General features: G+C 41.6%; 2 protein-coding genes across 9 annotated transcripts in view; one reads left to right on the top strand and one right to left on the bottom strand.

Annotated features, from left to right (window-relative positions):
• Positions 1–254: 254 nt before the first annotated feature.
• On the top strand, positions 255–11,836 carry strip1 (striatin interacting protein 1). The gene is made up of 20 exons (XM_058054188.2): positions 255–393; positions 2,459–2,528; positions 2,600–2,674; positions 2,761–2,895; positions 3,003–3,123; positions 4,059–4,234; positions 4,324–4,451; positions 4,547–4,729; positions 6,422–6,642; positions 6,711–6,776; positions 6,862–6,925; positions 6,993–7,064; positions 7,812–7,886; positions 8,966–9,063; positions 9,129–9,255; positions 9,332–9,432; positions 9,507–9,573; positions 9,674–9,778; positions 9,850–10,054; positions 10,775–11,836. The coding sequence occupies exons 1-20, from the start codon at positions 283–285 to the stop codon at positions 11,020–11,022; spliced, it is 2,448 nt and encodes an 815-aa protein (XP_057910171.2). The 5' UTR covers positions 255–282; the 3' UTR covers positions 11,023–11,836.
• The window catches only part of LOC131105821 (sodium-dependent neutral amino acid transporter SLC6A17-like), a 26,683-nt gene continuing 14,446 nt past the window's right edge, over positions 11,629–23,865 (bottom strand). For 6 of the 8 annotated variants that reach the window (XM_058054190.2, XM_058054191.2, XM_078798733.1 and 3 more), the window contains 9 exons: positions 23,565–23,691; positions 21,961–22,142; positions 21,765–21,875; positions 21,451–21,692; positions 19,412–19,604; positions 19,159–19,351; positions 17,503–17,662; positions 17,232–17,394; positions 11,629–15,475 (listed from right to left, as the gene is read on the bottom strand). In XM_058054190.2, the coding sequence (XP_057910173.2) occupies positions 15,077–15,475; positions 17,232–17,394; positions 17,503–17,662; positions 19,159–19,351; positions 19,412–19,604; positions 21,451–21,692; positions 21,765–21,875; positions 21,961–22,142; positions 23,565–23,691 (1,770 nt within the window). In that variant the 3' untranslated portion in view covers positions 11,629–15,076. Of the gene's footprint in view, positions 15,476–17,231; positions 17,395–17,470; positions 17,663–19,158; positions 19,352–19,411; positions 19,605–21,450; positions 21,693–21,764; positions 21,876–21,960; positions 22,143–23,564; positions 23,692–23,865 lie in introns of those variants that run through there. The other 2 variants (XM_058054193.2, XM_058054192.2) reach the window with 2 other exon arrangements.

The raw sequence follows: 23,865 nt of genomic DNA, 5'->3' as shown, positions 1-23,865 counted from the left end.
GACAAAATAGAGAATATATTTTAATTCAGTTTTATTTCATTGAAGGAAATAAGTATTTGATCCCACTAATAGCCAAAAACACTTAATACTAATTATTGTAATAAAATATTATTGTATCTTTTCCATATTTGTGTATATAAAAACAAAATAAAGCATAAATATTAAAAAAAATATCAATGTAAATAAGGACCTCATATTATATCTTTGGCATAGTGTAGTATCGTAAACATAATCTCATCTCGCGAGATGAGATTTAGCCCTCCCCCACCAAAAAAAAAAAAAATGGACGTCGGTGGAAACGGTGGTGGGCTAGCTGTAAACAACAAACAGAGAGCGATGGTGCCGAACAAGAGCCGAGGGGAATTCACCCGCAACCAGAGGAAGGATTCAGAGGTAAGTACATACACATTTGTGTAAATTACATTATAGTTTATGACATATTTTTCGCAGCAGACTACAAAAGGGGTAGGCCATTTTGTCGCCGCTATACACTACGGTTAGCTAGCTCTGTTACAGTGGCTAAGTGGCATTTTTGACACTTTTTAAACACAATTTAAGTGCCAACACTTTTTGAAACACTGTCCTCTATCAGTGTTGCAGTTGATGTTTCACTGTCATTTCAACAGTGAAACATACCAGTTTTATATACCTTTCTTAGCATAGGCTAGCATGACGCTACTAGCTAGCGAGCTTGCTACTTGAAGCTGTCTACCTGTTGAAGGTATCCACTTTAAATAAATGATAATACATATATTATACGCTTAATTAGTTACTTCGCTGTACTAACTAGAATGTGTTAGTCACTTTCTGCCATATGAACATTGTCTTTGATTTCATTTGTATACATGATGTCATAATTTGTTCACCTTACGGTGGCCGGCAGGGACAAAAGCGCATAAACGTCAAGACAGAAACACATACTAGGAATTTATTTTGGTGAAGTAGGTGCAGACGCATCTATTAAACAAGAATGAAAAATACAAAATATACAGAATAAACAGTATAAATATATGTACACAGTCTGTTTTTTGTTTGTTATTCCGGAAGTGCAGTCTGATTGTTTTTCCTAAGAGTCCAAACTAGGCGTTAATGTAACGCATATAGTGAAAGTGTCAAAGTGGCAGGATGAGGCAGAGGTGGGGTGTGAGGAGTGTCGGGGGGGGGGGGGGGGGGGTTCCAGGCCTTGTTGAGGCGTACAGATCCTGGAGGGACGGGAGATTGCACACCGAATGACACGCTGCAGCCTGCCTTTGTCCTTAGCAGTGGCGGCAGCATACCAGATGGTGATGGAGGAGGTGAAGATGGACACAATGATGGAGTTGTAGAAGTGCACCATCATTGTCTTGATGACGGAGCTGATGTTCGGCTCCCACTTGAGGTCCTGGGAGATGATGGTACCCAGGAAGCGGAAGGACTCCACAATGTCAATTGTAGAGTCACAATTGTGATGGGGTTCTTCCTGTTGTCTACAACCATCTCCACTGTTTTTAGTATGTTGAGCTCCAGGTTGTTTAGGTTGCACCAATTCGCCAGATCGTCAACCTCCCACCTGTAGGCGTACTCGTCGCCGTCAGAGATGAGTCCGCTGAGGCAAGCAACTGGAAAAAAGTGAAAAAATGCTGCAATCTTAAATCATTTAAAGGGCACAGGATAATAAAGAAATTATCAAAAGTGCTCACACACAAACGACAACAACATATGAAGCTACCGTACTATGTCGTTATTATGTTATTATTTTGATGCTCATCAACCATGTTGCATACATTAGTGTGAACAATACAGTAAAGTCTCGTTATATCGATATTCTCGGGAGTCGGAAAAAATACCGATATAACCGGACTATCCATATATCCGATCCTGCGCCGAACTGCATTAAAAGTGGGCGGATCTTTGATATGGCATGTAATTTTCTCCTTGAGTTCATGGATTGCGTATCTAGCATGCTTTTGTACTACAATACATTTTGTACTACAGTAAATAAAAATAAACTTACGCTGTAGTGATTACCGGTTACTGGGACATAATTCACCCCGGAACATAATTCACCCTGGAACTATTGATAGGGAAGGTGTTGCCACCCGGAGGGGTAGGCGCGAGGGACGGGTGTTTTCCGCTGTGTGTGCTGCACTCTGGTGGTGGAAGTGTGAAAAATAAAGTTGACTGGAAGCAGCCGTTGGCCGTGTTCTTTTTTGGTATTGAAATCCTTAAGCAAAGATTGATTTAAGCTGCTTTTGTATCGATATAAGCAGACCAAATTGGCTGGCGGGAGATGAAAAGGGCATCGTAGTAACCGGATTATCATAATAACCGGGTATCGTACTAACGGAGCTAATTATATCATAAAAGACTAGAAATTTGCCGGGAAATGAAAATAGTATCGTAATAAGTAGTAATTCGTTATAACCGATATCGATATAACGATACTTTACTGTATTGATGTTGTAAATGTGCCTTGTAGGGCCTGTCTGAGTCTCCAGACCTTGAGTTTGAATATGCGGACACGGACAAGTGGGCTGCAGAACTGTCGGGTAAGTCCTTTATTATCTACTGTACTTGTGTCAGCACTGATTTTTAAATCGTTGTTGTATTTTTGTTGCAGAGCTCTACAGTTACACTGAAGGACCAGAGTTTCCCCTCAATAGGAAATGCTTTGAGGAGGAATTCAGACCACATGGTTTGTACGCCACACACATAAACATTCATGTAAAAAAAAAAAAAAAAGAACTGCACATTTTCCAATCCTCTGCTTTGGTTCATCAGTGTCTGATAAGAAGTGGACCGAGCTTGATGCGCCTCGCCACAGGGCTCACGCCATGCGGCTGCTGGACGGTTTGGAGGTGACCGCTCGTGACAAGAGACTGAAGGTGGCTCGAGCCATTCTCTACATGGTTCAGGGTCAGTTGACTTGTACCCCTTTCGTTCGCTTAAGGATGACGTGATCCTGAAGCCTGAGTTCAAAGACGCGGTTTGTGTTGATATTGATTGTGTTTGTTACCGCGTAGGGACGTTTGGCGAGTGCAGCTCTGAGGCTGAAGTGCAGCACTGGATGAGATACAACACCTTCCTGCTGCTGGAAGTTGGGACCTTTTCGGCTCTGGTGGAACTGCTCAATATGGAAATTGAGTAAGTCTTCCACTGGTTTTCTCATACAAATATTTTCAAAATAAGAGAAAGTGGACTAATTGACCTGTTTTATTACAGTATATCTTATAAGAGAACAATGCAATAGAAATTAGAATTTATCAGATGAAAAAGAAAAAAAAACAAAGCAGAAATGGGATAAAAATCTGTAATTTTAAAAGAATAAATTCAATATATTGGGAGAAAAAAGCTGTAAGTTTTCAGCAGGGGTCTCAAACTCAATTTACCTGGGGGCCACTGGAGCTAGGGTCTGGGCAAGGCTGGGCCGCATCAGGTTTTCCAAAAAAAAAAAAAAACGCATTTATTAAAAACTTTTTCAGTGCTTTGGTTCCGATTTTCTACAATAAAAGCTCTGATAAAACATTCCACTGTTCTCAGATATCTTAATTTTTATTTTTCTGCACAAAATAAGATGAAAAATAAATAAATCAAGAATAAAGAAAATCAATCAGTAATAAATAAATATAATAATAATAATAAAACAGCAAATAATAAAAACTTAAGAAAGCACATATAGTTGGTGGGTAGACAAATTATTTTTTTCAGATTTAAAATGAACAAAGCATTATTAGAGCCCTGTAGGCATGACAAAACACGACTATAGTCACATTTATACTTTTTATTTACAACATATTGCGCAACTGCAGGGTCTTGAGGCACATGCTAACTCGCAAACTAGAGAGCTAGCGACCTAAACGGTAGCCTTCAAGTTATTTCCTTTCAACTTAATTAGCCCAAAACTTACCACTTCCACACGGATAGGGAGGATAACCATTAACAGTTATTTAACCTTTAACATGAACATGAATCAAACGTAATAATTTTTTCTGGGTACATGATACCATACAGCATCCATATCAAACTTGCGCGGGCCGCACTAACATTCAACTTTCATACTTTCGTCTTTCTCCCCTTAGCAATAGCGCCGCGTGCAGCAGCGCGGTTCGAAAACCAGCCATCTCCCTCGCCGACAGCACAGATCTCAGGGTGCTGATCAACATCATGTACCTGATGGTGGAGACCATCCAGCAAGAGGACCCCGCCGACTTGCCTGAATGGAGAGTCATCAGGGAAACCTTCAGAGTGGAACTGGGTGAGTTTAGTGGCAGCATTCGGTCTGTCGGGTCCAACCGTGGTCCTTCATGAAGCGTTTGACGGTGATATCAATCTTTGTTCATGCAGGTTCCCCACTGTTCAACAACGAGCCCATCGCGGTTATGCTCTTCGGGATGGTGACAAAGTTCTGCAGTGGCCACGCACCCCACTTCCCAATGAAGAAAGTGTTGCTGCTTCTGTGGAAGAGCATACTGGTGAGGAATAGAACCGTCCGCTACAGTTAACTTATCAATAGTCGTAAGCTGCGTTGTGATTGTGATGACCGTCACATTTTCGCCTCTACATTCAGTTCACACTCGGAGGCTTCGAGCAGCTGCTGAGCATAAAGGTCCACAAACGTGAGAATCTGGGTCTTCCACCTCTGCCGGAGGACAGTATCCGGGTCGTGCGCAGCATGAGAGCCGCTTCCCCGCCTGCGTCGGCGTCCGACCTCATCGAGCAGCAGCAAAAACGTGCACGGCGTGAACACAAAGTACGTAAATTGGAGAAAGTCGGCGACTCATTAGGTACACAATCTCATGAGTGCAAATTCTACCTTCACATGCCATGTTAACATACATCTACACAATTTGATCTATTTAGTCATGATCTATGTAGGAAAACAACCACAAGAAATGATAATCATTTCATCTTTATTTGAGATTCTCATGTTTCGGGCAAGTAGTTCTCACCTTAAGGATTCCCCATTCGCAAGTAATTTTTGTGTTTAATATAGAGCCCTGAATTGGTTTGTATTATGCGATACCACTGATTTCGGTCTTGATACTGAGATTGTATCGGCGATATCGATACAAATTCACCTAATGCGTCTAGGTATTTCATATCATAGCATAAAGAACACAAGACATGTATTTAAACCCTGTAGTTTATTAAGATAGCAGGGTGATTTAATTATTAGTGTTTTTTGCTCAAAAAAAAGCTTCATTTAAATACTGCATTTTGTGTTCAGTTGTTTTATATTTATATTAATACAGTAAAGTCTCGTTATATCAATATTGTCGGGAGTCGGAAAAAATATCGATATAACCGGACTGTCGATATATCCGATCCTGCGGCGAACTGCATTGAAAGTGGGCAATAATGCACTCGATATTGTTCTATAGTAGGGGTGGGCAAACTTTTTGACTCGCGGGCCGCATTGATATGACAAAATTTCCGGGGGGGCGGGGGGCAGACTATATATTTTACACGTAACAGTCCACCTGGTATTATTGTATCTGTAAAATTGTCATGCAATCTGCTATTATTATTTATTATTTTATATTTATATTTAAATATTTTAAAAATAATAAAATATTATAATAATTACAATAAAATTAAAATAATAATTATATTATTATTATGTAAAATATGCAAATATAACAATACTATTATATATAATTAATATAATAATTAGCATTAATATAATAATTATAATAATCATAATAGTTCTAATAATAATTATAATAATCTAATAATAATTATAATTATTATTATTATTATGTGCTTGTGTCCCTTTTTTCAGGAGCACTTTGTAAACAACAGACCATGTCAAAAAAGGAAATTGATAAAACGATCAAAAGGTTGGCTCAGGCCATGATGCCAGGTTGTATGTTGAGTTTAAATGAAATACTTTGGAAAGATTGGGCGGGCCGTATTCAAGCACTTGGCGGGCCGGATGTGGCCCCCGGGCCGTAGTTTGCCCACCCCTGATATAAGCAGACCAAATTGGCTGGCGGGAGATGAAAAGGGCATCGTAGTAACCGGATTATCATAATAACCGGGTATCGTACTAACGGAGCTAATTATATCATAAAAGACTAGAAATTTGCCGGGAAATGAAAATAGTATCGTAATAAGCAGTACTTCGATATAACCGATATCGATATAACGAGACCTTACCTTATTTACATTTGTTTGATGAACATCTGGTCTGAAATGTTTAAATGTGACATGCAAAAACAATAAGCACTTATAATAAACAATAAACAGAACTACTATTCTGTAGGAATGAAGCAGACAAACGTTTCGGATGTTTTATCGGACGATTATCTCAAATGACTGAATTATTGAAAGTTATGTGATTTGATTTGAGAACCGATTAGAGTGTCCATCGCCACGTCACTGTGAGAGCTGTTTCTAATATTTTGGGCACCTTATTTACTCAACTATTTTTCTCATCAAGGCGCTGATCAAGCAGGACAACCTGGACGCCTTCAATGAAAAAGACCCTTACAAGGCAGACGACCCCCGCGAGGATGAGGAGGATAACGACGACAACGACAACTCAATCGAGGCAGAGACTTTCCCACTGGAAAGAGACGAGGTCATGCCTCCGCCTATCCCTCACCCTCCATCGGAGAGGGTGTCCTTTCCCAAGGGGCTTCCGTGGGCCCCGAAAGTCAGGTACTTTATACTCACTGTCTCAGGAGAAAGTCCAAAGATTGTGTTTTTGATCTGTTTTTGTCTCTTAGGGAAAAGGACATAGAAAACTTCCTGGAATCGAGCAGAAGTAAATTTATTGGTTACACACTTGGAAGGTGAGACCATTTCGATTTTTATTGCGACTACACAGTATCAGTATTATATTATTACCATTTATTTAACTGTCTTTCTGTCTCACAGTGACACGGACACGGTTGTTGGCTTGCCCAGGCCCATTCACGAGAGCATTAAGACACTAAAGCAGGTATTGCATCACTATCCACACACTCCGTCATCAAACGTTCCTGAATTGGACTTCATCTTCTCTGCAGCATAAATACGTCTCCATAGCTGAGATTCAGATCACAAAGGAGGAAGAGTTTCAGAAAACTCCTCTGTCAGGGGTGAGTTGCATCAGACACTATTGGATAATAAGAGTACAGTAAAGTCTTGTTCTATCGATATCGGTTAAAACGAATTACTACTTATTACGATACTATTTTCATTTCCCGGCAAATTTCTAGTCTTTTATGATATAATTAGTTCCGTTAGTACGATACCCGGTTATTATGATAATCCGGTTACTACGATGCCCTTTTCATCTCCCGCCAGCCAATTTGGTCTGCTTATATCGATACAAAAGCAGCTTAAATCAATCTTTGCTTAAGGATTTCAATACCAAAAAAGAACACGGCGAACGGCTGCTTCCAGTCAACTTTATTTTTCACACTTCCACCACCAGAGTGCAGCACACACAGCGGAAAACACCCGTCCCTCGCGCCTACCCCTCCGGGTGGCAACACCTTCCCTATCGATAGTTCCGGGGTGAATTATGTCCCGGTAACCGGTAATCACTACAGCGTAAGTTTATTTTTATTTACTGTAGTACAAAATGTATTGTAGTACAAAAGCATGCTAGATACGCAATCCATGAACTCAAGGAGAAAATTACATGCCATATCAAAGATCCGCCCACTTTTAATGCAGTTCGGCGCAGGATCGGATATATGGATAGTCCGGTTATATCTGTATTTTTTCCGACTCCCGAGAATATCGATATAACGAGACTTTACTGTATTGGACTTTTTGATGCACGAGTGAGGTCATGGTGACATTTTGTAACATTTTTGTTTATTTTTGCTGCTTATTAGGGGGAAGAAGAAGTGGAGGTGTGTGCCACCGAGTTGCTCTACCAGGGAATCCTGCCCACGTTACCTCAGTACATGGTTAGTATTCTCACGGTGGGCAGCCAAATGTACATGCAGGTTGTACACCAGGGGTCTCAAACTCAATTTACCTGGGGGGCCACTGGAGCTAGGGTCTGCGTGAGACTGGGCTGCATCAGGTTTTCAAAAAAAAAAAAAAAACGCATTTATTAAAAACAGAAAAATATACAAACTTTTTCAGTGCTTTGGTTCCGATTTTCTACAATAAAAGCTCTGATAAAACATTCCACTGTTCTCAAATATCTTAATTTTTATTTTTCTGCACAAAATGAGATGAAAAATAAATAAACAAATCAAGAATAAAGAAAATCAATCAATCAGTAATAAATAAATATAATAATAATAATAAAAACTTAAGAAACCACATATAGTTGGTGGGTAGACAAATGATTTTTTTCATATTAAAATGAACAAAGCATTATTAGAGCCCTGTAGACATGACAAAACACGACTATAGTCACATTTATGCTCTTTTTATTTACAACATATTGCGCAACTGCAGGGTCTTGAGACACATGCTAACTTGCAAACTAGAGAGCTAGCGACCTAAACGGTAGCCTCTAAGTTATTTCCTTTCAACTTAAATAGCCAAAAACCTACCACTTCCACACGGATAGGGAGGATAACTATTAACAGTTATTTAACCTTTAACATGAACATGAATCAAACGTAATAATTTTTTCTGGGTACATGATACCATACAGCATCCATATCAAACTTGCGCGGGCCTCACTAACATTAAACTTTCATATCAAGGCGGGGGCATCAAACTAGTGTCCGCGTGTTTGAGACCCCTGAACTAACAGATGTTGATGAACTGTCAACACTGGCCACTAGATGTCACTACTAACCAAATGTTCCAACCACTTCCACATGGATAGGGAGGATAACTATTAACAGTTATTTAACCTTTAACATGAACATGAATCAAACGTAATAATTTTTTCTGGCTACATGATACCATACAGCATCCATATTAAGGTTAGGGCATCTTGCTGCTTGGTTTTAAATAAAGAACACGTAGACCTAGCAGTTGCTGAGCCATAATTTACATCAGTGACTGTCTCGTTGGACTTCAGATCGCCCTGTTGAAGATTCTCCTTGCGGCGGCTCCCACCTCCAAAGCCAAAACGGATTCCATCAACATCTTGGCGGACGTGCTGCCGGAGGAGATGCCGTGAGTGACGCATCTTTTTGCTTGTCATTATTATTATTATTGTCATTATGTTTTGTACTCTACAGGACCACGGTGTTGCAAAGCATGAAACTAGGTGTTGATGTCAATCGACACAAAGAGATCATTGTGAAGGCCATCTCTGCCATCCTGCTGCTGCTCCTCAAACACTTCAAACTCAACCACATCTACCAGGTACTCGGATCAATTCTCAATCAATCACACAGACGGGTGTCAACTTTATTATTATTATTATTATATGTCTTCTCAGTTTGAGTACATGGCTCAACACCTGGTGTTTGCCAACTGCATCCCCCTCATTTTGAAGTTCTTCAACCAGAACATCATGTCTTACATCACAGCCAAGAACAGGTACTTCATTCAAACACGTGACTCCTCAGAAACCAGAGTGCTCATGTATTCGGTTTTGTTTTTCCCCTCCGTAGCATCTCCGTGCTGGACTTCCCGTACTGCGTGGTGCACGAGCTCCCTGAATTAACGGCAGAGAGTTTGGCAAGTTTTTCCAGTCTCACCTGTTCTTCTGCCCATGTTTGTTGTGCTGGAGTGAAGCGTTTGCGTTCATCAGCGATATTTATTGCTGATTCCTCTGCAGGAAGCGGGAGACAACAATCAGTTTTGCTGGAGGAACCTGTTCTCTTGCATCAACCTGCTGAGGATCCTCAATAAACTGACCAAGTGGAAGCATTCCAGGACGATGGTCAGGAGCACTCTTCCAATACCTTGAAAAGAATTGATCCCAGCACCGTGATAAAATCTTTTGTCTTTTAGATGCTGGTGGTGTTTAAGTCTGCTCCCATCCTGAAGAGGGCGCTGAAGGTCAAGCAGGCCATGATGCAGCTCTACGTCCTCAAGCTGCTTAAAGTGCAGACCAAATATCTTGGCCGCCAGTGGAGGAAGAGCAACATGAAGACCATGTCGGCCATCTACCAGAAGGTGCGACACCGGCTTAACGACGACTGGGCCTACGGAAACGGTGAGTTATCTTACGGCACGGTAAGATACCGATTTTTTCCGATCACCCTTAGCTGATGGCCAATTTCGCTTGGGCCGATTAAAATAAACAAAGCATTATTAGAGCCCTGTAGACATGACAAAACACGACTATAGTCACATTTATGCTCTTTTTATTTACAACATATTGCGCAACTGCAGGGTCTTGACATGCTAACTCGCAAGCTAGAGAGCTAGCGACCTAAACGGTAGCCTCCAAGTTATTTCCTTTAAACTTAAAAAGCCAAAAACTTACCACTTCCACACAGATAGGGAGGATAACTATTAACATGATACCATACAGCATCCATATCAAACTTGCATGGGCCGCACTAACATTAAACTTTCATATCACGCCGGGGGCCTCAAACTAGTGTCCTGCGGGCCACATTTGGCCCGCGGGCCGCGTGTTTGTGACCCCTAGCCTACGGCATCCTACGACTTTTTTTTTTTTTTTGGGACTACAGCTAGTTTGAAATGACTGTTGTGCTGCATTCAACCTCAGCAGCAGTGATGCCCTGCAAGAGGCTTTGCTTATGCATCTCAACGATCCCGCCACGTTCAAAGAGAGAAAGCTTTTTTTGCCTTTGCCATGCATGTCACAGAGGTCATGTAGAGTGTGAATACCTTCCACTAAATCACATTCAATCCACATTTCTGCCTTTCGTTGCACTTGCAAATGTGGACCGTTTATCCGAAGCAGATCTGGACGCCCGTCCCTGGGACTTTCAGGCCGAGGAGTGTGCGCTGCGGGCCAACATCGAGCGCTTCAACAGTCGCCGCTACGACAAGACTCACAACAACCCGGACTTCCTGCCCGTGGACAACTGTCTGCAAAGTGTCCTGGGCCAGCGTGTGGACCTGCCTGAAGACTTCCAAATGAACTACGACCTCTGGCTGGAACGAGAGGTCTTCTCCAAACCCATTTCATGGGAGGAACTGCTACAGTGAGACGTTCAGATGACTTCCTTTTTTTTTTAATTTTTATTGACAACCAGATTCCTTGAACGTGGCATTCAGGTAACCCAGCACACTCGCTGATCTTCTGTGATCGGTGGTGACACCGATCGGTCACACGCTTCCGCACCGGGGGAGGATTAGCTAACAAATTCCTTGATTCGGATTTCTGTTTAACATGCGACCACGCCGATGCAAGTGTACAATAGTCACATACACGCCCACTTTATCACGCCCCGTTTTAAATACATGTGGTTAGAATAAATACGAGTTTTAACTGTTCAACTCACGCCGGGGAGTGTGGGTCGGTTTTAGGTGTTTTACAGCATTTAAGATGTTTTAATAAATGACACATTCCACATTCGTCAAAAAAAAATAATTTCCATATTTGCAAATCAAAGAAGGTGCAGATGTATGATTACATATGGTTAGAATTTTACTTGCTTTGTTTGTTTGCCCACATCTGCTCTGCGGCTACTAAGTCAGATGCAAATAACTCCTAATGAAATCTAAATGTGTTTGGTTCTGTAAACGAAAAAAAACGATGGGTTTATGCATTTATTTTAAACTGTCGTAAACAAAATACCTCCTGGTCCATAATTATTTTTTCATGTGGTCTTTTTTTTGTTGCTTTGTAATTATTTCAAATGTGTGGAAAATGGAATATTGCTTGTAAGTGGCACAAAATATTCATTAAGGATTTATTTTATCTTGATTGACACATTTGAAAATCACTTACGGTCGATCCTGCATTTTTCTTACTATTAATCAACCAATAAATATTTGAATATTGTATTTTTTTCCCCCCAAGTTGCATTTTGTATTTTGCGCAGTTTGTACATGTGGTGCAGTACTGACTTACTCCACCGGGGGGAGCCATTACTCCACCAAGCTTGGCTGGTTGCTTCAAGGTCCCACTAGTATTGACCAATTAATACATCTGAGCAACACTTTCACCAACTTGGGACTTTTTTGTTTACAATGGCAGCCACATTTGCCAGATATTTTTCTTTTTGGATGTAAGAACTGTAAAAGGGGAGGATTGTTTAGTTTTCAGGGAGCGTAAAACCTATCTCATCGTCACTCTTCAGTATTTTTCCACTTTTGTTGATAGCGGTTAATTTGTTCCACACTCACCGTGATAAATGAATTTCTGCGATATGGGATTCAATTTTTAGAAACGGAATATTTTCGTTTGAATGTATTTCTTCTTTTTTCAGTTTCGACATTTCCATTTCAAAAAATTGGAGCTTGAAAATAGAGAGAAAAATCATCAATATCAATAATCAAACGTTTGTTATGCGAGTATATTCACTCATCTCATAGTGCATAGTGCATAATGCATTTATCTGTTATGCCTGTGAATATTCTCATTCATCCAGGTCATTTTATCCTCACGAGGGTCGCGGGGGTGCTGGAGCCTATCCCAGCTGTCTTCAGGCGAGGACTGGTGGCCAGCCAATCACAGGGCACATATAGACAAACAACCATTCACACTCACATTTCATACCTATGGACAATTTGGAGTCTGCAATGAACCTAGCATGTTTTTGGAATGTGGGAGGAAAAACCGGAGTACCCGTAGAAAAACAGACATGGCCGAAGGTGAAACTGAACTAGCTGTGAGGCCTGCGCGCTAACCACTCAACCGCTGTGCAGCCTGCTTAAAGGGTTAAAAAGTAAAAAACGTACCACTTCCACACGGAATGAGAGGATAACCTTTTTATACACTATCATTGCTATGACTGACTTCATGCAGTAATCTAAGTTCATGTCCTGGAATGTCGTCCAAAAGAACAATGCAGATTAATGAAGTATTTTATTGACGTACACTTTGTATATTGCCATACTGGAATCCAGTATCATTTGACAAAACCACTGAAATGAGCTGGATAGGACTTCTTTAATGTGCTTTTATTATTATTATTATTATTACGAGACATTTCATTTTATGAGTCTAATCTTTCTTAATATAACGAGTGAAACCACATTTTCTTTGTACAATAATGCTAATCATAATACAATCATTATGACTGAGGAGAATATACAGTACAGTATGTGCTCAGCGAGACCCCTGCAGTCGGCGGGGGTCTGCAATGTAAAGTGCACACACACACACACACACACACATACTAAGCTCTTATACGGACTATCTACTGAAAACCTGCATTTTGCTTCTGTTTAATCACATTCCCGCGGTTGTTATTGCTTTAGCAAACGTAATAAATGCTAACATGAAAGTGTATCCGATTCAATCTAGCACGTTACGCTTAGGGTGACAAAATAAAAGACAACGATAAAGCCGTTACGTGTCGTTATTTACAGAACCTACCAAAACTACAGGAACACAAGCCACAAAATAGTAAATATACAGTACACCTATATATCTACATGATATAATTCACATCTACGTATACAGTACTGCAATATAAATATAATTCTTTAAACGTCGTGATGTAAAAAAAATAAATCAATGTTATCTGCCTCGTAATAAATAATCCGCCGCTGCTATGTTCCTTACAATCGATACACATGGACTCGGTGCTTAAACGTGTTTGTGCAATTTAGTGACATTTCATCGACATTACATTGGTGCTATGCTAAGCTAATGTGTCACAATCTTTTATTAATGTGCAGCTTTTGTGCTTGCGTTTCATGTATTTGACTTCATATCAGAGGCGGGAGGAAATCCAGTGTTTTGCAAGTCGAAGTACGAGTTAATGACACAATAAATGAAAACCAATTTTACTCTACACACTTAAGTTTTTTCAAGTCACCAGACTAAACGCCGAGTCAAGTCCTGAGTCATCAACGTCAAAAGTGCAAGTCCAGTCCAAAGTCATCAAAATTGCTGTGTGACTTGAGTCCAACACCTCAGGTTTATACAGTAAAGTCTCGTTATATCGATATTGTCGGGAGTTGGAAAAAATATCAATATAACCAGACTGTCGATATATCCGATCCTGCGCCGAACTGCATTAAAAGTGGGCAATAATGCACTCGAGCATGTCGAGCATGCTCAATGTCATGCTCAATGTCAGTTGGTTCTTCTGTTGCAGGCATGTGTTTGGTCAGCTATGTGGGGCGGGTTGAGCATGACCTGTGAACCAGGAAGTGCGGGAATCGGTGTGTGTGCTGCGCTCTGGTGGTGGAAGTGTGAAAAATAAAGTTGACTGGAAGCAGCCGTTCGCCGTGTTCTTTTTTGGTATTGAAATCCTTAAGCAAAGATTGATTTAAGCTGCTTTTGTATCGATATAAGCAGACCAAATTGGCTGGCGGGAGATGAAAAGGGCATCGTAGTAACCGGATTATCATAATAACCGGGTATCGTACTAACGGAACTAATTATATCATAAAAGACTAGAAATTTGCCGGGAAATTAAAATAGTATCGTAATAAGTAGTAATTCGTTATAACCGATACCGATATAATGAGACTTTACTGTATTAGCATCGTTTGTGCTTCCGTATTGTCTGCAACCACAATTAGGCTAACCGATTTGTTAATTGTGCACCGTAGTTTGTTCCCAAGCAACGTTTGTTGTGCTTTTGCAGCACTTCGACACGAATCATACGTTTTTTTTTTTTGTGTAGGAATATGAAGATTTCAAGTGTTATGCCGTGTGTTTCTTATTCTTTGGTGTAGAAAGTGAAATGTGTGGCAACCTGCGCTGATGAAGCGTTTTGCCGGATTACAAAAACTGCATTATAATGGATGCCCCGTTTGTGTCTTTTGTTCTAATTTTAAATTACTTTTTAATTTTTTTCACATAATTTTTTTCCTCATACCTGGCCATAATATGAGGAACTAGTTATTGGGGTTAGAGAGCAGCTTTCAGTGAATGGTTTATGATACAGAGAGCTCTGTAAACATTAATAATGATATTGTGCAGATCTGCAGTGCCTGATGCTATCATGTATGTACAGTAGACACTGCATAGTTAGCCTAGCCTAGACAGCTACGTTAATGCTATTTAATGGTGGGCAGTGACCCCTAGTGGAGGGTTGGTGGTAGATCCTATCCCAGTGGACGTGGTGATTGGACACAGTCAAAAGTCAGACTCAGGCGTGGTCGGGGTGGTCGGCGTGGTGGGGCTGATGGCAGCATTCTGGTAGCCCGTCCCATAGCAGCTGTTAGGAGACAGGGAGTTGGGGTCCAGGGGTTTGCCTCCTCCTGGAGCCAAGTAGGCTTTGCGTGCCGGCGCCGACGCAGGCGCGTCGCCGGGTTTGGCGCCCAATATGAACCTGGCCTCGGCCTGCTCCTCCAGGTTGGATATGTCCTTCATCATGCTCTTACGGTAGGAGACGGAGAGCTTGTTGGAGCCGTCTGACATCAGGTTGAAGTGACGGGCGATGAAGACGATGGGGAGAGGAAGCATGGCCACCACGATGAGGGCGAAGCACATGATCAGTGCCCACAGAGGGTAGCTCTGGAAGCGCTCCTGAGCCTGCAGATTTAGGGGACAGTCAGTCTGTATGACTTAAAGTAAACCACCATAGTGGTAGAAGATGATACCCAAGATGCACATGAACCTGTTTGACTACCTGCCCATCTGACTTTCTGGACCTACATAGCTACCCCCCACTTACCCACCAACCTACCTAAGTCACTACCTGGCGTGGTAGCTACCGGGTTAACCTACTTATCCCCCTGCCTGCTTCTGCCCACCAAACCCACCTACCTACCTACCTACCAAACCTAGTGATCACATTTTGTTTCACTAACTCCCAAACTACCTAAGTACCAAGCCACCCACCTGCAAAGCCACGTACATAAGTAACAAGCAACCCTCCTACTTGCCTCCGACCTCCTAGTCCCTACCTTTTGAAACCCATCTGGGGACATACCTACGTACCTACCCAACCCACCTATCTATCCACCTACCTGCTAAAGCTACAGCTTACCTACTTATATATACTAACCTATCTACATCGATAAGTAACAAGCCACTTACAACCCCTACCCTTCAAACCCTCAAATCTTGGGACATACCCACCTACAGTATCTACCTGCTTATTTATTAAAGCCACCTTCTTCGTTGCATACCATATACTTACATACACTTATCATATACATATACTTATGTATATATGTACAGAAGTACCTAGTCACGTACTACTTACCTCCTACCTTCAGTATCAAAACCATCTAGGGGCATACTTGCCTACCTATCGATCCACATACCAGCTAAAACCACCTTCTTACGTACATACCAACTTATCTACATACAGAAGTACCTAGTCACCCACTACTTACCTCCTACCTACAGTATCAAAACCATCTAGGGGCATACTTACCTACCTATCGATCCACATACCTGCGAAAACCACCTTCTTACGTACATACCAACTTATCTACATTCAAAAGTACCTAGTCACCTACTTTTTACCTCCTACCTACAGTACCAAAACCATCTAGGGGCATACCTACTTACCAAACCTACCTATCGATCCACATACCTGCTAAAACCACTTTCTTACATACATACCAACTTATCTACATACAGAAGTACCTAGCCACCGACTTCTTACCTCCTACCTACAGTACCAAAACCATCTAGGGGCATACTTACCTACCAAATTTACCTATCGATCCACATACCTGCTAAAACCACCTTCTTACATACATACCAACTTATCTACATACAGAAGTACCTAGTCATCTACTACTTACCACTTACCTACAGTACCAAAACCATCTAGGGGCATGCTTATCTACTTATCGACCCACATACCTGCTAAAACCTCCTTCTTACATACATGCCACCTACTTATTACCTCTTACCAACAGTACCAAAACCATCTAGGGGCATACTTGCCTACCAATCGATCCACATACCTGCTAAAACCACCTTCTTTCGTACATACCAACTTATCTACAAAGTACAAGTACCTAGCCACCCACTACTTACCTCGTACTTACAGTCCCTACCTACAAAACCCATCTAGGGACATACTGTACCTACAGGACCTACCTACGCACCAACAGAACTCTGGTATCCAGCTATCGGCCTACAAAAACCACCTAGTGACTTACCAACCTAGAAAACCCAGCTGCCTAAGTTGCTCCCTAAGTGCTTAGCACCTACCTACAAGTACATAAGAATCTAGCACCTAGCTACTTACCTTCCAACCCATTGAGTGACCCCCCTCCTTACCTCTTGTCCCCTTATTATGTTCTGGGTGGTGAATGCAAAGACTGACCAGATCTTGCACCCAGGCATTGTAGCCAGGCGGGCTGATGGCCATCTCTATGACGGTGGCGGAGATCAGCACGATGAGGCAGATCGGGGAGACAAACTTCCACAGGTAGAAGTAGATGATGTTGGGCCGGAAACCCAACATGTCCTCCAAGTCCTGCATGAATCTGTCGGCGAGGGAGGATCACAAAGATGAAATGGTATATACATGATCTCTGCCTCCGGAAACAATCCCCCACTCACCTACCTACACTCATCTGCAGTTGTTGTTGTACCTTTTAGTGCCATAAATCCAAGCCACCGACACATTTTCCAGGATGACCACCACAGTGAGGGGCAGGCCGGCGGAATAGTCGTCGAACATGGTGACAAAGTAATTCCCTGAGCGCTGGACGAACAGCAGGCCGCACAGGAAGGCCACGATGCAGCAACACACTGGAGGAGGTTGGAAAGGACGCCGTACAGATGATCCGTTTTAATGCAGTCAGATCAATAAATACCTGTGAAGAGCCTACCTACCAAAACCATCTTGGGACATACCCAACGGTATCTACCTGCTTATTTATTAAAGCCACCTTCTTAGTTGCATACCAACTTATCTACGTTCGGAAGTACCTGGTCACCTACTTCTTACCTCCTACCTACAGTATCAAAACCATCTAGGGGCATACTTGCCTTCCTATCGATCCACATACCTGCTAAAACCATCTTCTTACATACATGCCAACTTATCTACATACAGAAGTACCTAGTCACCTACTTCTTACCTCCTACCTACAGTACCAAAACCATCTAGGGGCATACCTACCTACCAAACCTACCTATCGATCCACATACCTGCTAAAACCACCTTCTTACATACATTCCAACTTATCTACATACAGAAGTACCTAGCCACCTACTTCCTACCTCCTACCGACAGTACCAAAACCATCTAGGGGCATACCTACCTACGTATCGATCCACATACCTGCTAAAACCACCTTCTTACATACATACCAACTTATCTACATACAGAAGTACCTAGCCACCTACTTCTTACCCCCTACCTACAGTATCAAAACCATCTAGGGACATACTTACCTACCTATCGATCCACATACTTGCTAAAACCACCTTAACCCTAACCCTAACCTAAGTCCCAAGCCACCCACCTGCAAAGCCACCGGCTTACCTATCTATCTATTTACATAAGTACCGAGCAACCCTCCTACTTGCCTCCGACCTCCTAGTCCCTACCTTTGAAACCCATCTGGGGACATACCTACCTACCCAACCCACCTATCTATCCACCTACCTGCTAAAGCTACAGTCTTACCTACTTATATATATTAACCTATCTACATCGATAAGTAACAAGCCACTTACAACCCCTACCTACCAAACCCATCTTGGGACATACCCACCTACAGGATCTACCTGCTTATTTATTAAAGCCACCTTCTTAGTTGCATACCATATACTTACATACACTTATCATATACATATACTTATCTATATACAGTAGTACCTAGTCACCTACTTCTTACCTCCTACCTACAGTATCCAAACCATCTAGGGGCATACTTACATACCTGCTAAAACCACCTTCTTACATACATACCAACTTATCTACATACAGAAGTACCTACAGTATCAAAACCGTCTAGGGGCATACCTACCTACCTATCGATCCACATACCTGCTAAAACCACTTTCTTATGTACATACCAACTTATCTACATACAGAAGTACCTAGTCACCTACTTTTTACCCCCTACCTACAGTACCAAAACCATCTTGGGGCAAACCTACCTACCTATCGATCCACATACCTGCTAAAACCACCTTCTTACGTACATACCGACTTATCTACATATCTACATACAGAAGTACCAGTCACCTACTTCTTTATCTACAGTACCAAAACCATCCAACCATCAGATAAATACCTGTGAAGAGCTCCTTCTGGACCTTGTAGGTGTCCAGGACGGGTGTGGTGATGCCGGTCATGGTGCCGATCATGCTGCCCAGGCCCAGGTTGATGAGCATGAAGAAGAACATAACGGACCAGAATGGTGACGCCGGGAAGTGCGTCATGGCTTCTGTGAACGCGATGAAGGCCAAGCCGGTTCCTTGCACAGCCTGCAGGGACGCAAAGTCAGAACCCGCAGAACCCCGGTAGTGGAAGAACTACAAGCTTACTTTGTTGAGCTCGTCCTCCAGGAGGCAAGGATCCAGACCCAGCTGGGAGAAGCTGTCCTCTTTGACCGTTTTGATGACCTGGTACATCTCGGCGTAGTCGGTGGTGGTGAGGTGAGAGAAGTTCACATGGGGGGGGATCAGATCATGACTCAGCACATTTGAGTTGAGGTATCCTAGGATCTTCTCAGCATTGCTGTGTAGACATAAACGGATTATAAGTCACTTTGAGCTAACTTTTCACTCCCAAGCTGTTATTTTTCCTGACAAATGCATCACAAGGCGGCCCCAAGTTTGATCCCGTAGGTCGTACTGACTTCAAACGCTACAAAACACCCACTGTAGTTTTAGGGTGTTGCTGGATCGCAGCCAAATTTGGTCCAGAACTGTAAGGGTCTACCAGGCATAAAGTGTGGCATAAAAATATGTTACATCACTCCCTCTTTTATCAGGGTTTTTTCTTCAGTGATAAGTGAATTCAATTTCTCACCATTAATAGAGCCTGCTAGACAAGAAATAGCACCCCTATAGTCACCTTTACACTCAATACGGTAGATACAGTATAATCAGAGAACGTAAGCCATTTAAGACATAAATACGACAATAAATGTTTTCCGGACGTGTGGACAGGAAGTGACGATGACGACTATTATTATTAATTCTAAAATGATAAAAACCTGTCGTTGCTGAACATTTTTGTTAGTAGTGACATTCAAGATGGAAGTAAATTTCTACCTTTTCCAGTTAAAATCTACTTGCATGAATATTGTAGTATGTTACATCACTCCCTCTTTTATCACGTTTTTTCTTCAGTGATAAGTGAATTCCCACAAAATAGGATTCAATATTAATACACTGAATATTTTTGTCATTAAGAGCAGTAAACACAATTTCTCACCATTAATAGAGCCTGCCAGACAAGAAATAGCACCCCTATAGTCACCTTTACACTCATATCACCCAATGCGGTAGATACAATATAATCAGAGAACATAATCCATTTAAGACATAAATACGACAATAAATGTTTTCCGGACGTGTGGACAGGAAGTGACGATGACGACTATTATTATTAATTCTAAAATGATAAAAACCTGTCGTTGCTGAACATTTTTGTTAGTAGTGACATCTAGTGGCCGGTGTAGACAGTTCATCAACATCTGTTAGTTTAGTGGTCTCAAACACGTGGCCCGCGGGCAAAATGTGGCCCGCAGGACACTAGTTTGAGGCCCCCGCCTTGATATGAAAGTTAAATGTTAGTGCGCCCCGCGCAAGTTTGATATGGATGCTGTATGGTATCATGTACCCAGAAAAAATGATTACGTTTGATTCATGTTCATGTTTAAGGTTAAATAACTGTTAATAGTTATCCTCCCTATCTGTGTGGAAGTGGTAAGTTTTTGGCTATTTAAGTTGAAAGGAAATAACTTGAAGGCTACTGTTTAGGTCGCTAGCTCCCTAGTTTGCGAGTTAGCATGTGTCTCAAGACCAGGGGCCTCAAACACGCGGCCCGCGGGCCAAATGTGGCCCGCAGGACACTAGTTTGAGGCCCCCGCCTTGATATGAAAGTTTAATGTTAGTGCGGCCCGCGCAAGTTTGATATGGATGCTGTATGGTATCATGTACCCAGAAAAAATTATTACGTTTTGATTAATGTTCATATTAAAGGTTAAATAACTGTAGTTATATAGTTATCCTCCCTATCCGTGTGGAAGTGGTAAGTTTTTGGCTATTTAAGTTGAAAGGAAATAACTTGAAGGCTACCGTTTAGGTGGCTAGCTCTCTAGTTTGCGAGTTAGCATGTGTCTCAAGACCCTGCAGTTGCGCAATATGTTGTAAATAAAAAGAGTATAAATGTGACTATAGTCATGTTTTGTCATGTCTACAGGGCTCTAATAATGCTTTAATTTTAATCTGAAAAAAAAAATTGTCTACCCACCAACTATATGTGGTTTCGTAATATCGTTCAAGATGGGTGACTCTACTGCCGCCTACTTTAATTTGAAACTAAATAAATCTAGAAGAAGCTGTGCCCAACGTACTCTGCGACACACTTCTCATTCATGATGTTGGCCTTGAAGCCCAGCACAGCAAACACCACCAGTGTGGCCAGGATGGACGTAAAGAAGTTAATGAAGGAGACGAGCACGGCATCAAAATGGCAGTTGTTATCGATCTTGTTGTAGCTGGAGAAGGCAATGACCCCTCCGAAGCCCAGCCCCAGCGCGAAGAACACCTGGGTGGCCGCCTCTCTCCACACTTGGGGTTCCAGCATCTTCTCCAGCTGCCGACGAGAAGCACAAATATGACTTCACAGCAGTTACCAGTCAACAAATATTACTCATTCCAGGCTGACCTTTGGTGTGAACATGTGAGAGATCCCATCCACGGACCCCTTCAGCATCAAACCTCGGACCAGAAAGCAGAAGAGCACCACATAGGGGAAGAGAGAGCTGAAGTACATCACCTGCGAGAGGTAAGAAGAACATGTAACATGTAAGACATGATAGAACATACGCACTCTAATCCCCTTCTCTTCTTTATCGTGATACCTTCCCAGAAGATGCGATGCCTTTAATGACCGCCAGACACACGATGATCCACGCCGCCAGAAGAGAGAAAGTCATTTTAATGTTGAGTCCGCCGCTCTCGGCGATGGTGCTCGTCGTGTTCAGGGTCTGCCGGTACCAAAAGTAAGTCGTGGCCGAACTCTTGTCGCACTCGGGCTCCACGACTGCACAGAAAGAGCAAAAAAATACACCATCGCTGGACGCAACATTAGGTACACCTGTGCATGTCCATCATGCGCCATCAAACGATGAGTCATTTTATTTTATTTTAGTTTAATTATACAGCAATTAACTTCTTTTTACACTTGTATGACAGTAAAGACTTTTTAAAAGCGCCATGCATTGAGCCGACTCGCCCTCTCCATTTGCCTTAACACGAAATATCCATCATTTACCATCAAAGGATGTGTCATTTTAATCTATTTTAGTTTTATTTTAGAGCAATTCACTTCTTTTTACACTTGTAAGATAATTGGAAAACTGGAAAAAAGACTGGAAAAAAATAAGTCAACTGGTGCTTTCCACTTCCCTAAACACGACATAGCCATTATGTACCATGAAAGAATGAGTAATTTTATTCTATTCTAGTTTTATTATAGAGCAATTACATTCCTTTCACACTTGTATGACAGTTAAGAGTGTTAAAAAGTGTTATACATGAAGTCGACTGGTCCTCTCTGCATCCGTAAACACTAAATATCAATCATGCACCGTCAAAGGATGAGTAATTTTACTCTATTTTAGTTTTATTATAGAGCAATTAAATTCTTGTCACACTTTTATGACAGTGAAGAGTGTTAAAAAGTGTGATACAAGAAGTCGACCGGTCCTGTCCACATCCGTAAACACGAGATATCCATTATGCACCAAAAAGGACGAGTAATTTTATTTTATTTTAGTTTTATTTTAGAGCAATTAAATTCTTGTCACACTTTTATGACAGTGAAGATTGTAAAAAAGTGCGATACAAGAAGTTGACCGGTCCTCTCCACATCCGCAAACACGAGATATCCATTATGCACCAAAAAGGATGAGTAACTTTATTCTATTTTAGTTTTATTTTAGAGCAATTAAATTCTTGTCACACAGTGAAGAGTGTTAAAAAGTGCGATACAAGAAGTCGACCGGTCTCTCCACATCCATAAACACGAGATATCCATTATGCACCAAAAAAGATGAGTAATTTTATTCTATTTTAGTTTTACTACACAGTGATTAGCATTTTTGTTTTTACCTGTTTGACTGTTAAAAATGTTAAGCACCATGCATGACGTCGACTTGCCGTATCCGCTTTCCTAAACCCGACATGCCGGTCATGTGCTATCAAAGGATGAGTATTTTTTATTTATTTTGGTTTTATTATACATAGATAACTTATTTTTATATTTGTATAAAATTGCAGAATGTTAAAAAGCGCGACGCATGAAGTCTTCTTCTGTAAACATGACTGATACATTGTGTCAAAATATGAGTACATTTTGTTTATTTTTAGTTTTATTATAGCGCGGGTAACTTCTTATTACACTTGAATAATGGCAGTCATGAGTGGATGATCTTTTTTAAATTTTTTTTATTTAGTCACTCACTTGCGAGGGTCCCGTTCTTCCTGATGGGACAGTCGCTCCACGGCAAAGGAAACTGGAAAGACTGGAAGAAGTAGAAGATGCTCCAGCCGATGATCACGTTGTAGTAGAGCCCCACGAAGCCACACACCTGCATGGGCGGACAGAGGAACATCACAGCGACGTTACAAGGACACACCGAGGTACGTGCACGTGAACCAACGAGTCGTGCGGAACATTCCGAGGCGACATCAGGTCGGAGGAGAAGGCATCAATAATTAAAGCGCTCTCTTTTCAACTGAGATACCCGCAGATATTTTTAGCA

Source organism: Doryrhamphus excisus, linkage group LG18 (assembly GCF_037039965.1).
Source record: "Doryrhamphus excisus strain RoL-2023G ecotype Guam linkage group LG18, RoL_Dexc_Guam_v1.1, whole genome shotgun sequence".
NCBI classification, from domain to species: Eukaryota; Metazoa; Chordata; class Actinopteri; order Syngnathiformes; family Syngnathidae; genus Doryrhamphus; species Doryrhamphus excisus.
The sequence above is the reverse complement of the archived record's forward strand: the minus strand, read 5'-3'. Positions and strand labels throughout refer to the sequence as shown.

Coding starts and splice junctions, on each gene's coding strand:
- strip1 (XM_058054188.2), top strand. CDS start 283: ATGGACGTCGGTGGAAACGGTGGTGGGCTAGCTGTAAACAACAAACAG. Junction 3,124..4,058: donor CTGCTCAATATGGAAATTGA/GTAAGTCTTCCA, acceptor TTCTCCCCTTAG/CAATAGCGCCGCGTGCAGCA. Junction 9,574..9,673: donor AATTAACGGCAGAGAGTTTG/GCAAGTTTTTCC, acceptor ATTCCTCTGCAG/GAAGCGGGAGACAACAATCA.